We start from the raw sequence: 13,511 nt of genomic DNA on the forward strand, positions 1-13,511 counted from the left end.
TCTAGAGGATCTCTCTCTTGTAACGCTGGACCTCCCTCTCTGGATCATGTATGTCCTTCCTGGCACGCCCGAGTGTAGGAGATTTATCCACCATATGATGGTTGGGATGACTCTCACACTCAAGCAGGTACTGCAACGAAAGCATATGATTATGCTGACGTAAGGGAAGGACTGTCGCCTCCTCATGTAGATGGTCCACTGGTGTTATGAGAAGGCAACCTGTCGCAGTTCTCAGGGCAGCGTTCTGGCAGGGTTGGATGAGCTTCCACTGTGTAGCACTGGTACTCGCAGACCACACTGGAGCCGCATAGCTGACCACAGACCGACCTATCGCGTTATAAGAGGTCAACAAGGTTTCTTTGTCCGCACCCCAAGTGCTACCGGCTAGCACCTTGAGGACCTTGTTCCTACTTTTCATTTTGTCGCAGATAGCGTCCACTAGATACTGTCCACTAGAATCCTGGGGTAGTTCGTGGTCGGTATTATATTCCCCTCGACCTGCATATTCAGCTGTGTTCTCATCTCCGCAGACCATGTGGTGAAGAGTGTGGCCGTTAGTTTCGTGGCGGATATTTTCATACTCCTTGCGTGGAAGTATGCGGCAAGCTCCGCGAGATAGGGATTCAGCCTTTCGCATATGTCATCGACCACTGAGCCCAACGCCATGATCGTACAATCATCCGCATACGTTACGATCTCTATGCCGTCTGGAGGGCGAGGAATTCCGGAAAGGTAGAGATTAAACGGTTCCGGAGATATCACCCACCTTGGGGTACTCCCTGTTTCACTCTACGGGCTTCACGTACGACTGGCGTCCACACATATAGTTGATTATCCAACGTTTCAAACTTGGCCGGAGGATAGTTCTCTGCCAGTCCTCAAACAGTATGACATGATTGACCGTATCAAATGCCTTTGATAAGCCAAGGGCTACCAATACTGTTCTGTCACACGGCTTGTTCTGGTTCAGTCCTCTACTGATATGTGTGGAAATGGCGTGTAGTGCTGTTGTGGACGGACGTTGTGGTACTATGTTATGCTGGTGGTTGGTAACTGTATAGCTTCCTCTAATGCTGGGGAGAAATATAGCCTCAAGAGTCTTGGCGACAAAAGCGAAATCGGCCTGTACGATTCGCCTTTACTGGCATCCTTGCCTCGCTTTAGTAGCGGGACCTCCCGGCCCGTTTTCCACGTTTCGGGCACTATGTGGGTGGCTAGCGACAAATTGAGAGCTTTCGTTAAGTACTCGACTCCTGGCGTATCCAGCTGTTTCAACATTCCCATAGAGATTGAGGCCCAACGCTTTGGATGACTTAGCGTTACGGATGACATTTGCAACATCGTCCATCGTAAACTGTGGTGGTTACTCCTCGGCGGGAAGAGATCTGATACGACGTAGTACTCTTCGCTTCGCCCTGTCGCTCTCGGGGTTCTTGACAAATTATCGGTTTAAATACTCTGCTCACCTCTTCAGATCAGTCACCGTTACGTCGTTAAAAGTGACTGAGTTCCTATTATCCTTTTTTCCAAGGTTCGAGAGCGACTTAACCGTTACCCACAGCGTACTCATATCGGTTTCAATGTTGCAACACTTCAGATGGTCTAGCCACTTTTTCCTCTTATGCTCCTGTACCAACCGGTTGACTTCCACTGTCAAATCAATGATTCTAGGATCAGTAGGGTTGGTACGACGAAGATCATCACGCTCGTTTGCTAATCCCGTTCCTTTGCTGCGAAGTTTGGTCTTATCTCGGGTATTCGACCATAAGGTATATGTCGAGCGGCTGCAGCTTTGATGATGTTTCGGAAAATCATTTCTGCTACCCGAACATCAGAAGGGATGGGCAGTTCTCTGAATGGCGGTTATTGTCTACCAACAATGAGCTAATATCAGGAAAATAACGCGGTTCACAGCTATATACCGATATTGCACAAAAAGAAATAAATAAACAATAGTAAACATCTGATTGAATGACAATGAATGAGAAGAAGTAGAGTTTGCAAATTCTTGCTGGACAAAATTTTTCTTGCAATCACTTGCAACTCTACTTCTTCTCATTCATTGTCATTCAATCAGATGTTTACTATTGTTTATTTATTTCTTTTTGTGCTTTCAATTTGGAAATATATTTTTGGAATCAGCAAAACTAATAATTTCAAGAGCACCTTTACAAAATGTGTATATAACAAAAAACGTAAATGTTAATATATAACAAAAAATGAAAGAAAATTTCCAACATTTTATGACAAATGCCTTTGCATTTTCCTTGCTAAAGATAATAAAGCTACCTACCTCGACTCCAAGTTGTATATGAAAATATAATTGTTAGCAGCATTTTTTAAGTCTATAAAGGGCCCTTCAGGCGTTAATTCTGTCTTTTTTTGCTGGTCAACTTAAACATTTAAGAATATTTTAACAATTTTGTTGTGAAGCTGTTTTGTGTTATATGTTTAAACTCCTATGCCCATTTGATGTCACAAGAGAACAACAGAGAATTAAGCGATCGACGCAAGAATTAAGCGAACCGCCCGCCCGTTTCGACGCATATCTAACAGAAATGAGTCTCCAACATTCGCCGCCTAACACGCCAACAAACCCCTCTTCAAATGCTGCCCGGTCGTTACCGGACGTAAATACTCCATCAAGTCAGCAGCCTGTAGCCAAGCTAACGACGTCAGCAGTCGGCGTAGCAGCAGAGTTTAGAAAAGAACTGCTGAAAATGCGGAAACAAATGCAAGAATTTATTCAGAGTCAGATGCTGGAATTGAAAAAAGAAATGGCAAAGACTTTGTCATCGCAGCAGCCAAACACGTCCGCCCAAAGCCTTCTGCAACAAACACCGCAACAACAAACATTTGGAGCGCCATTGGAGCCTCCAATAACGTAACAACAAGCCATTTGGCCGCCAGCACCGCAAATACCACCGGCGTTGCCAAATATGCCACCGTTAATTATACGCCATCCGGAGCCAATGCACGTAACGCATGAAATGTCCGTATAATACATGCCAGGACAACCACATAATTCCATTAATAATAACGTCGATTTGCTTCAAAAGAAAATTTATCCTCTTCCAATATTTGCAGGGTTGCCAGAAGAATGGCCAACATTTTACGAGTTTCTTTACAGCACCACAATATTATGAGGTTAAGAGACGCGGTAACCATTATTTGGAAGCTCTGCCAATGTGAAAGACATCATGGACAACCTTAAAGAGACGTTCGGAAGACCAGAGCAACTCATCGAAAGCCAAATTCAAAAGGTCCGAAAAATTCCCTCATTAGCTCAAGACGATTTGAATGCCGTAATTAATTTTGCCATTAAAGCATCAAATATGGCAACATTTTTAAAAAACGTTTATACAGTATGGCCCGGGATAGTGATTATGGCAGTGCATATTGTGAGAAAATAATGTCTTCATATTAAAGAGCTATTGCAGAAAACTTGAAGTGAACGAATTACCTTTAAATCCACAAAGAGTTTTTTATCTACCTCATTTTGGAGTTAAGAATGTGAACAAAAGAGGAATTAGGATTGTGTTTGATGCTGCAGTCAAAGTGAAAAATGTGTCGTTGAATAAGTGCCTTTTAAGTGGACCAGACATGAATAATTCCTTAATTTCAACTATTTTTAAATTTCGTGAATCTCCAATAGCCGTCTGTGGGGACATAAACGAGGTGTTTTATCAAGTCAAAATCGCCAAAGTAGATCAAGATTGCCAACGATTCCTTTGGAGAAACGGAGATACAAATAAAATAGTGGAGACTTATGTTACGCAAAGAGTGATATTTGGTGCAACTTGTTAGCCTATTATAGCTCAATATGTAAAAAATATGAATGCCAATATGTTTGTGAAAGAGTCACCTCATGCAGTTGAAGCGAGTGTTAATCGCCATTATGTACACGACTATGTCGACTGTTTTCAGAACGAAGAAGAAGCCGCAGAGGTGGTAAGAGGCGTGATTAGAATTCACAGTGCTGGAGGTTTTGCGTTGAAAAATATTATTTCAAATTCCAAGAGAGTACTTCAATCTTGGGGAGAATCGGCCAGCGGAGTCAACGATAGCGGTGAGTTTTTGAATAAAAATTCTTTTGAAAGGATTTGGGCATACACAGGTTGCCAAATCCAGATGTTTTTTTGTTTCCGCTTGAATTTACATAAAGATGATAAATCCATTTTAGACTTTTCAAAGACTCCTACAAAACGTCAGATGCTCTCTTTGAACTTATCAATCTATGACCCATTCGGATTTGTGTGCGATTTTATGGTTGCTTCGAAAATATTAATACAAAAAGTATGGAAGTCGGGTATAAAGTGGGACGAAGAGTTGCCTAACGATTTATACAGTAATTGGAAGTTATTGTTAACTGAATTAAATAGGTTGGACGAATTCTGTATTCCAAGGTGTTATCTTAAGGATCTTTTCAACAGAAAAGTTGATTTACATATATTTGCAGATGCGAGTGAAGAGGCAATGGCAACGGTAGCATATAGGCGTGTGGTAAGTGAAGCGGGAAATAATGTTTCTTTTGTAAAGGGAAAATCTGCTTGTGTCCTACAATATACCATACCATACCCAAACTAGAACTGCAAGCAGCCGTTATGGCTGTCCGCATGAAAGATTTAATCGTATACAATCATGTGAAAAGTATTAATAGCATCTATTTTTGGGCAGATTCTCATACGGTGATACGTTGGTTTCAATCGGATCACCGTAAATATAAGCAATATGCGGCCAACAGGTTGGCAGAAATCCTTGATAGCAGTGAAATGTATAATTGGAATTGATATCCAGGTATTCTCAATCCGGCCGATGCGGCAACAAGAGCTAAGTTTCCCATAAGGTCAGAATTTTTATGTCTTCCTGAATTTCAATAGCCTTCAGGATAAAACATTGAAAATTGTTTGGATGCCAGTGACTCTGAGCTGAGATCAAAACATGTCGTTCTCGTGACTCGTCAATGTGATTCGGTGGTTCCAGACATAACTCGATTTTCCAAGTATCGTCGATATAGACGCACCATGGCTTGGATGCATCGGTACATAGAAAAATTGTTGCAAATGCAAATAGGTCGAACTATTAAAGGGTGAACTTTCAGCAGAAGAAGAAGTATGGGCAGAACAATATTTGTGCCATGTATTCCGAACCATTCCGAAAATCCTATCATCCTTCCGAATCAGCACCCTTTCACACGTCTACTTGTCGAATCGTATCATGTCAAATTTTGGCATATAAATAAGTCAACAGTCATCGCTGAAGTACATTTGAGATTTTGGGTTCTATCTCTCCGTCCTTTACTCAACAGCATACAATTAACATGTCAGGTTTGCCGAATTCGAAGAGCGAAGCCATGTCAGCCTCAGATGGGTCTTTTGCCAATAGACCGTGTAACGCCATATGTCCGTCCATTCACTTACACTGGCCTAGACTACTATGGACCAGTGACTGTTACTATACGTCGCCAGCCAGAGAAGAGATGGGTCGCCTTATTCACCTGCTTAATGGTTAGAGCTGTCCACTTGGAGATAGCCGCCGATCTCTCTAGTGATAGCTGTTTATTATTCATAAGGAATTTTTTTAATCGAAGAGGTGTTTCTTTGGTAATCCGAAGCGACAACGACACTAATTTAGTTGGGATCGAGAAGCAGTTAAATGGTGGGAAAGGTTTTATTGACAATAATGTTATGACTTCGTCCCTTTCAGCATTGGACATCCAATGGAAGTTTAACACTCCGGCAAATCCAAGTGAAGGTGGTGCATGGGAATGGCTGGTCCAATCGATCAAGAAGTCTATGAATGTGATGTTACGAGAACATTCGCCCAAATTCGAGACCTTCTAAGCGTTTCTAATTGAGTCTGAGAACATGATGCGATGTTGACCTTCCCCGATATATATATATATATATATATATATATATATATATATATATATATATATATATATATATATATATATATATATATATATATATATATATATATATATATATATATATATATATATATATATATATATATATATATATATATATATATATATATATATATATATATATATATATATATCGGGCTGAGGAACTGACAACTCCTGCTTTTTAATCTATATATAAACCAATTGTTCTTCGTTGGTAATTGAATCAGTTGAGACCGGCAGGAACGGGGTATTATTTTTTTAAATGTTCGTCCTATTTAGTTTTTTATGCAAAGAAAAAGCGACCATATATATATATATATATATATATATATATATATATATATATATATATATATATATATATATATATATATATATATATATATATATATATATATATATATATATATCGGGCTGAGGAACTGACAACTCCTGCTTTTTAATCTATATATAAACCAATTGTTCTTCGTTGGTAATTGAATCAGTTGAGACCGGCTGGAACGGGGTATTTTTTTTTTTAATGTTCGTCCTATTTAGTTTTTTATGCAAAGAAAAAGTGACCATCCCCAATTTTGCTCCCATTTTTTCGATTTATCTAAAATCCTAATATTTGCCAAAATCATGAAAATATCTGTTCCACAGTTAGTATACGACGTAATCTTAACACTCTCTCCCCCAACCCTAGGTATCTGTTTGGGGTCAGAGGAACTGGCCACACCTACTTCTTTAAAATAATTTGAAAAGGTATAGTAACACATCAGTTGAGAATGGCTGGGCCGATTTGAATCAAATTTTCTTTTGGTTATTTGTAATTACAGTGGAAACATTGTCATGAAAGACAATTTTGAGAAAAACCGCGGAACTGAAAAAATTGACTGTTCTATTATGATATGGAATTTTGTGTAGAATTGTTTCAGAATGCCTTTTGGAATTAAAAATTCTTATTGAAAAAAAAAAAAAACGAAAAAAAATCGAGAAAGTTTGCATATTTTCTATACATGCTGTTATATGGTTGCCATAGCCAAATTTTCAGTTTTGATGAGATATGATATGGGACTTCAATCAGTGAAATGCCGAATATGAAGATTCTCTGTAATATGCGGACTATACAAAATAGTGGAGTGAATTGAAAATATAGTAAGAAAAGGATTCCTATGCTCGGAAAATTCTTCTCAACCCTTAAAAGTAACCTTAAATTATAGGCAACGTTATACGGGCATGAGTGCGGCTGTAAGATTTAGAAGATTTTGCAAAAGAATTTTAGTTTTATTTAATTCCTTGGTTCTTCTTCTATTGAGCATTCGATCTCGTCATTTGGGTAAAAATTTTTTTTTTGGCATAGAAGCTATTTTTAAAATAACTTTTTGGGAGAATATCCCAGACAAAAAGCAAGGGAACTGATAAGGATTGGTGGTTCTTTCCGAAACCTAGGTATTTCCTAGCTTACCTCAAAGAAAAACAACAATAAAGGGACTAAGTCTGACCACTTTGTGACAACAAAATACTATGGTATTCCAAACAAACAAGCCAACACTGTTCAAATTTGGAAATTATATTGAAATCGGTTCAGATTTCCATATAGCTCTCACATATATTTTCGGTCGATTTCATGCACTAAACGTGACGAAGTATTAGGTCGTCTTCTATGATATATAGGAAGTCTTAAGTCGTAGATGGCGTGTTCTGTGTCATGGAAGAAGTCTTAAGACGTTCTCTAAAGCATAGAAGACGACTTAAGAGTTCCTCTATGTCATAGAAGACGGCTAAGATGTCCTCTATAATCAGAGGTCCTATACAACTCATCGTACAGATTAACATTAACACAGGCAGATATATCCGCCTTGTCATTAACCATGGTAGAAGAATACAGGTAGATGCATCAAAGCTTGGGAGCATTGATATTTCAAAATTTCCTAAATGTTTTTTTTTTTTTTTTTTCAAATATGAGTAGATTCTTAAATGTTTTCTTATACGTCATTCGGAGGTTATTATAATTCGAGTTTTTTTTTAAGAATTTTTACAAATTTAAATAATTTTTCATTCAACATTTTCAATTCCAAAATTGGTTTGACAGTTCATTGTTCCAGCAGCTGTATCGATGCGTCTACCTATATTCTTCAACCATGATTAAATCGTTACCTAAAATTCAACTCACTCGGTCGACGTATTGCACCACACATATTTTATATATATGAATATTAACCAAACACGTCGGGCCTTCAAAATGTCAAGGGTGACCATTGACAACTGGACAACATTTTGTGTGCTTGTGTTGAAAATACTAACGAATAATACAAAAATTTCGATTATTTGTATTTGGTAAATACTACAATTGTGTGAATTTAAAAAAGTAGCAAGCTTTAGAACGTCAGATTTTAAGATATGCGTTTGGCGTATTGGGGCAATACGGACGTGTAAAATATTTTAACAAAGTTTGGAAGTTGAATATTTGTGTACGCTACGTCGAGTTTTGGGTAACTCAGGTAACAATATCATATCACATATGTGCGTTCTTATATCTTTCGTTTATAGTCCACTTTTTCTAACCCTTACTTTAGGAAAAGTGAAGTATAAAGTTCTCATTATTACATCTTTCCTTTAAAATATATGCATTTTTTACAGAGATATGGCAAGTATTTTTTTAAAGTAACTGGTATTCACTGCATTTTTTCACAATGGCATCTTCATTTAAGTTTAAAAATAATAAACGAAATAAACTTATAAAACAGTTCTTCAATATAAAAAAACGATATGCGTTATCCATTTTTTTATTTAAATAAATTTTGCTGTTGTTGCCATATTATCAAAAAACGAGGTGTTACATAATTTTTGGCCCAATCAAACTTATAATACCCCCAACACATAGTGTTGTTGGGTATAAAAATATGGCAAGGAAAGATGGTCTGACCTTTTGATTATCGGACAGTTCATCCTTAAATGAAACTTGTAATAACGAAAAACGAATAATGTGTCCGAAAACATCACTTTTTTACCTATCGCCAAGATGTAATAACCAGTCATAGGCCCGTTCTTATATCTTCCCTTTACAGTCCACTTTTGTTATCCCTTACTTTAGGAAAAGTGAAGGATAAAGTTCACATTATCGGATTCTCATTATTACATCTTTCCTTTAAAGTATGTGCATTTCTTAGAGAGATATGGCAAGGTTTTTGTAAAAGTAACTGGTACACAGCATTTTTTCACAATGACATCTACATTTTAGGTTGAAAATAATAAACAAAACTAATTTGTAATTAATTTCGTGAAATAAATTTATAATTCACCAATATAAAATAAATGATTTTCGTTTTCCATTTCTTTATTTAAATATATTTTGCTGTTATTGTCATATTATCAATATAAAATACGACAACATGAATTCAGTAAACTTTACGTTAAAAGATAAAGGGAAGATGGCCTGGCAATTTGCTTATCGGACAGTTTTTATTTAAATGAGACTTGTAATAACGAAAAAAGATTTATGTGTCCGACAACATCACTTTTTTGTCTATCGGAAAGATGCAATAACCGGCCGTAATCAGTTTAAACTATCAAAACAACGTCGTTAAAAATTATCAAAAGTTTAAACAAACACGGCAACTCTGCCCAAGTTAAAAAATTTATTTTTAGGAAAAAAATAAGATTTATTGACTGTATTTAAGTTAACACACAATAAGTTATAAATATAGTTTTTTACTTAATAAATATTCCAAAGTAATCAATTCTCATGAAACTGAATTGCAGACGTTCGTCTGCTCCAAATATTTTTTCCAACATTAAATTCCGATTAATTTTAATTGAACCAAAAAAATGCATTTCCGGTAGTTGACTTCGTGAACCAATTCAATGCTTTGCGTGTGTAGACAAAATTAACAAGAATTGTTTTCGGTAACAACAACTAAATTTTAAACAACAGAGTGGTATGACTTCATGGAAAATAATTTTGTTAAGTAAGCAAATTAATTTTAAAATTTTATTCTCACTTGAAAATTGTAACATAGTTCTTAACACACTCTAAGAGGATTAAGATTGCTAGGAATGAGGGAACCAGCGGATTTACCCCAGGCTCTTCATTTATGTCTCAAATTAGAAAACCAAATATTCCGAACTACTCGTGCCCAAAATGAGAATATTCAGCCAAATAAAAAAAGCTATTATCAAACAACTCCGTCTCAAAGATATGGTATAATTTTCAAAGGAACAAACATCAGTTCAATCCAAACATAGCCTACATACCTAATCCACAAAATCTTCGTAAAATAAATAATAATTATAATATGGGTATACCAACGTTCGGCCACCTAAGACAACCTCCACAACGCCCAACGGCACCAAAGCCAGCGGAGCCAATGGATGTCGATCGTAGTATTCGATCACAACAAATCAATTACGCAAATAGACCAACTCAAAATCAATTTTTAGGTAAAATACCACTCAATCCACCGTCAAAACAAAACATTCTTCCACCGAAAGCCCAACAAACATTCCATATAAATACAGATACATGACATACATTCGAGCCCGACAACATTAATTACGAATATTATTCTGAAGAACAAGAAACACCACAAAATTACGACCAATATCCGCAAAACTATTTCAGTGACTTTTGTCTAGAAAATAATATACCAATCAAAGAAGCAGTTTCGGAAATTGATGACATTCATTTTTTAAAATTGTGAATGTCGCTTCCATATTTGGAATGTCAGACGAAGAGCGGGAAAATCGTAAGAATCTTAATAGACACGGGATCTAGTAAAAACTACATTCAACCGGACTTAGTAAAAAAATAACAACTGATACTGAATTATTAGCACACACAAAAGATCTCATAGAAATGCCAGAGAAAACAAAAAACAGATTCTCGAAAAATATTATTTTCCCAGCATGTACAATGAAATTAACGGAATCGCCAAACAATGTACTATTTTCTAAGAAAACAAGTACGACAGGCATCCACCGAAACCTGAACTAAGTGAAACACCATTACCCTGATATCGTGGAGAAATCCTCCCTATTAATATTTTTAAAACGTGAAATAAACTTGTCCTCACAGCATTGGATAAATTTTCAAAATACGCACAGGGCAGGATTATTATGTCAAGAGCTATTGAACATGTAAAAGAACCTTTACGAGAATTAATATTTTAATTCGGTGTTCCAAAAATTATAGTTTTTGATAATGAGAAATTTTTTAATTCAGCTTCAATAATTTTTATGTTACAAAACCAATTGAATATAGAAATCTACAAAGAAATCCATACACGAGTGTTGTAAACGGTCAGCTGAAATTATGAGTTGCCTTCGAACTGAACGGACATACCCTACATTTATAGAACTTTTAGACAGAGCAATTTATGAATACAATTACACAATGCATAGCCCAACAGGACAAAGACCACTCGAGGTATTTTTGGACGACGAGTTAGCATAGACCCCGAAATGTACGCTAAAGCAAGATTAGATAATATCCAAAGATAACGAGACAAACAGACCTTAAACACCATAATAAAAAACGGGAACCGATCAATTTGACCCAGGTGATGAAATTTATGTAGAAATCCATAAGCGTTTAGGGACTAAATTGTTTCCAAGAGTTAGAAAAGAAATAGTAAAAGAAAAATATCACTACAACAATACTTGCATAATCAGGAAAAATAGTACATAAAAACAACATCAAAAACTGGCTTCATTTTTTTATATATTTTTTACAGAACATTAACATTTCACTGCACTTCTTCAGATATCAACACAAACTTTTTTAACTCTACATAATCATACCTTGTACCTAGTTATAATGAACTATTAAAAATTCAGGATGGAACTTTCAACATTATTCACATCATAGACATAAAAAGATACAGAAACCTCGTTGAGGACATACAATGGAAAATTACACAAACCATTCCTAAATCTAATCCTTTATTCCCACTCCTAACGCATGAAATATCAGAAAGAAAAGAGCAATTAATATGTAAACATATTTTTGTTTAATAAAATAAGAAATGACAATTGCATTAGAAAAAAAACATAATGATATTGTTGTAACATCAATAGAAGAAGCCCTAGAATTTGCAAAACTGAAAGTAGTGTATAATCAAGAAAAACTTTTCTATGGTATTAAAATACCTTTAACTAGTAAAGAAAACTTTCAAATATTTTTTGATAAAACCTCTAAAAAGAAATAATAAAATCAGAAACACTAAATTTAATGAAATTATGAAAAGTAATAATAGTATATATGGCGTTAAAAACAAATGCAAAATTACAAAAAATGTAAAAAATTATCAAAGGGATCAATTAGTAGATATTTCCAACGATACTTGTATCCCACCTTTACTAAACGGATTGAATTCATCTTGTCAAATTACTCACGGGTATTATATTCCTCAAATAGAAACTATTTCGCCGGGTATTATATTTTTTTAATGATTTTAGTGGGACAGTAAATAATAGATCTGCAAATGGAACATTTTCAATAGAATTTCAAAATGTTACGCTGCGTATTAATGACAATTTTTACAAAAATTTAGAAGCTCCATTTTCAAGATGAATTCATAAATCTTTTATCTTTGGAAATGTTAAACTATTTGCATATTAATAATACTAAGTCCATCCATGAACTCAAGTCGGAATCAGTTGTTAATAAATTTACCTTTCTTTCTCTATTTTCGATTTTTGCTATATTTTTATTGATAATTGTGCTTTTAACAAAGAAACAACAAAAAATATTCATTCATACAGGTACTCACTCGAAACACAGTTTCATATTTCTAATATTGTGGACAATCGTTTTTAAAGGGGGAGGAGTTAACACACAATAAGTTGTTAATCCAATAAAATATATATTTTTTCTTAATAATTATTCCAAAGTAATCAATTGTTATGAATCTGTATTGCAGATGTTCATCTGCTCCAAATAATTTTTCCCAACATTAAATTCCGATTAAATTTAAATAAGCCCAAAAAATGAATTTCCGGTAGTTGACTTCGTCAACCCATGCAATGCTTTGCGCGTGTAGACAAAATTAACAAGAATTGTTTTCGGTAACAGCAACTAAATTTTAAACAACAGAGTGGCATGATTTCATGGAAAATAATTTTGTTAATTTGAATGAATAGAATTATTTTTCAAATAAAATGGCAATTTCCAACAACCTAGTCCGTCAAGCAATCCTAAACGCAACTACCCCAAATTCATCCCAACAACCAAACCAATCTAACATACATAAACCAGGACAGATAAACTTAACTTAAACCTTAGGAATATTAGTTGCGTTCCAGTACTTTTTTAGTAGCAAAACTAGCAAAAGAGAGAATAGTTCGAAATGTAAGGGAACGGAAAATTAGGTAAAATATCAAATTTCCAAAAATGCGGTAAAATGTCAAATTTCCAAAAATAAACAGTCTAGATCGGACTGGTGAAACCTTACTGAAAAGGATGCCAAAATTTAAAAAAATGAGTATTGAAGACGAAAAGTTAAAATTAATAATCTATAATAATAATTAATAATCTGATTCCTCATTCAGTCAGTCCTCTTTACTGCTGGAATCATCCAAAAGTTAATACATCAGTTGTTCCATACTTTTTCTT

General features: G+C 35.3%; 1 protein-coding gene across 9 annotated transcripts in view; it reads left to right on the forward strand.

The window, feature by feature from the left end:
• The first annotated feature begins 2,767 nt into the window (after window positions 1–2,767).
• The window catches only part of LOC131805907 (uncharacterized), a 496,437-nt gene continuing 485,693 nt past the window's right edge, over window positions 2,768–13,511 (forward strand). For 4 of the 9 annotated variants that reach the window (XR_009343876.1, XR_009343888.1, XR_009343892.1 and 1 more), the window contains exon 1: window positions 2,868–4,069. Coding sequence is in view for 2 of the 9 variants with exons in the window: in XM_059129672.1 (XP_058985655.1) it covers window positions 3,835–4,069; window positions 4,184–4,503 (555 nt within the window). In the remaining 7 variants the exon portion in view is untranslated. Of the gene's footprint in view, window positions 4,070–4,183; window positions 4,504–13,511 lie in introns of all 9 variants that reach the window. The other 5 variants (XR_009343883.1, XR_009343884.1, XM_059129672.1 and 2 more) reach the window with 4 other exon arrangements.

This window comes from Musca domestica, unplaced genomic scaffold (genome assembly GCF_030504385.1).
Source record: "Musca domestica strain aabys unplaced genomic scaffold, Musca_domestica.polishedcontigs.V.1.1 11, whole genome shotgun sequence".
Classification (NCBI taxonomy): domain Eukaryota; kingdom Metazoa; phylum Arthropoda; class Insecta; order Diptera; family Muscidae; genus Musca; species Musca domestica.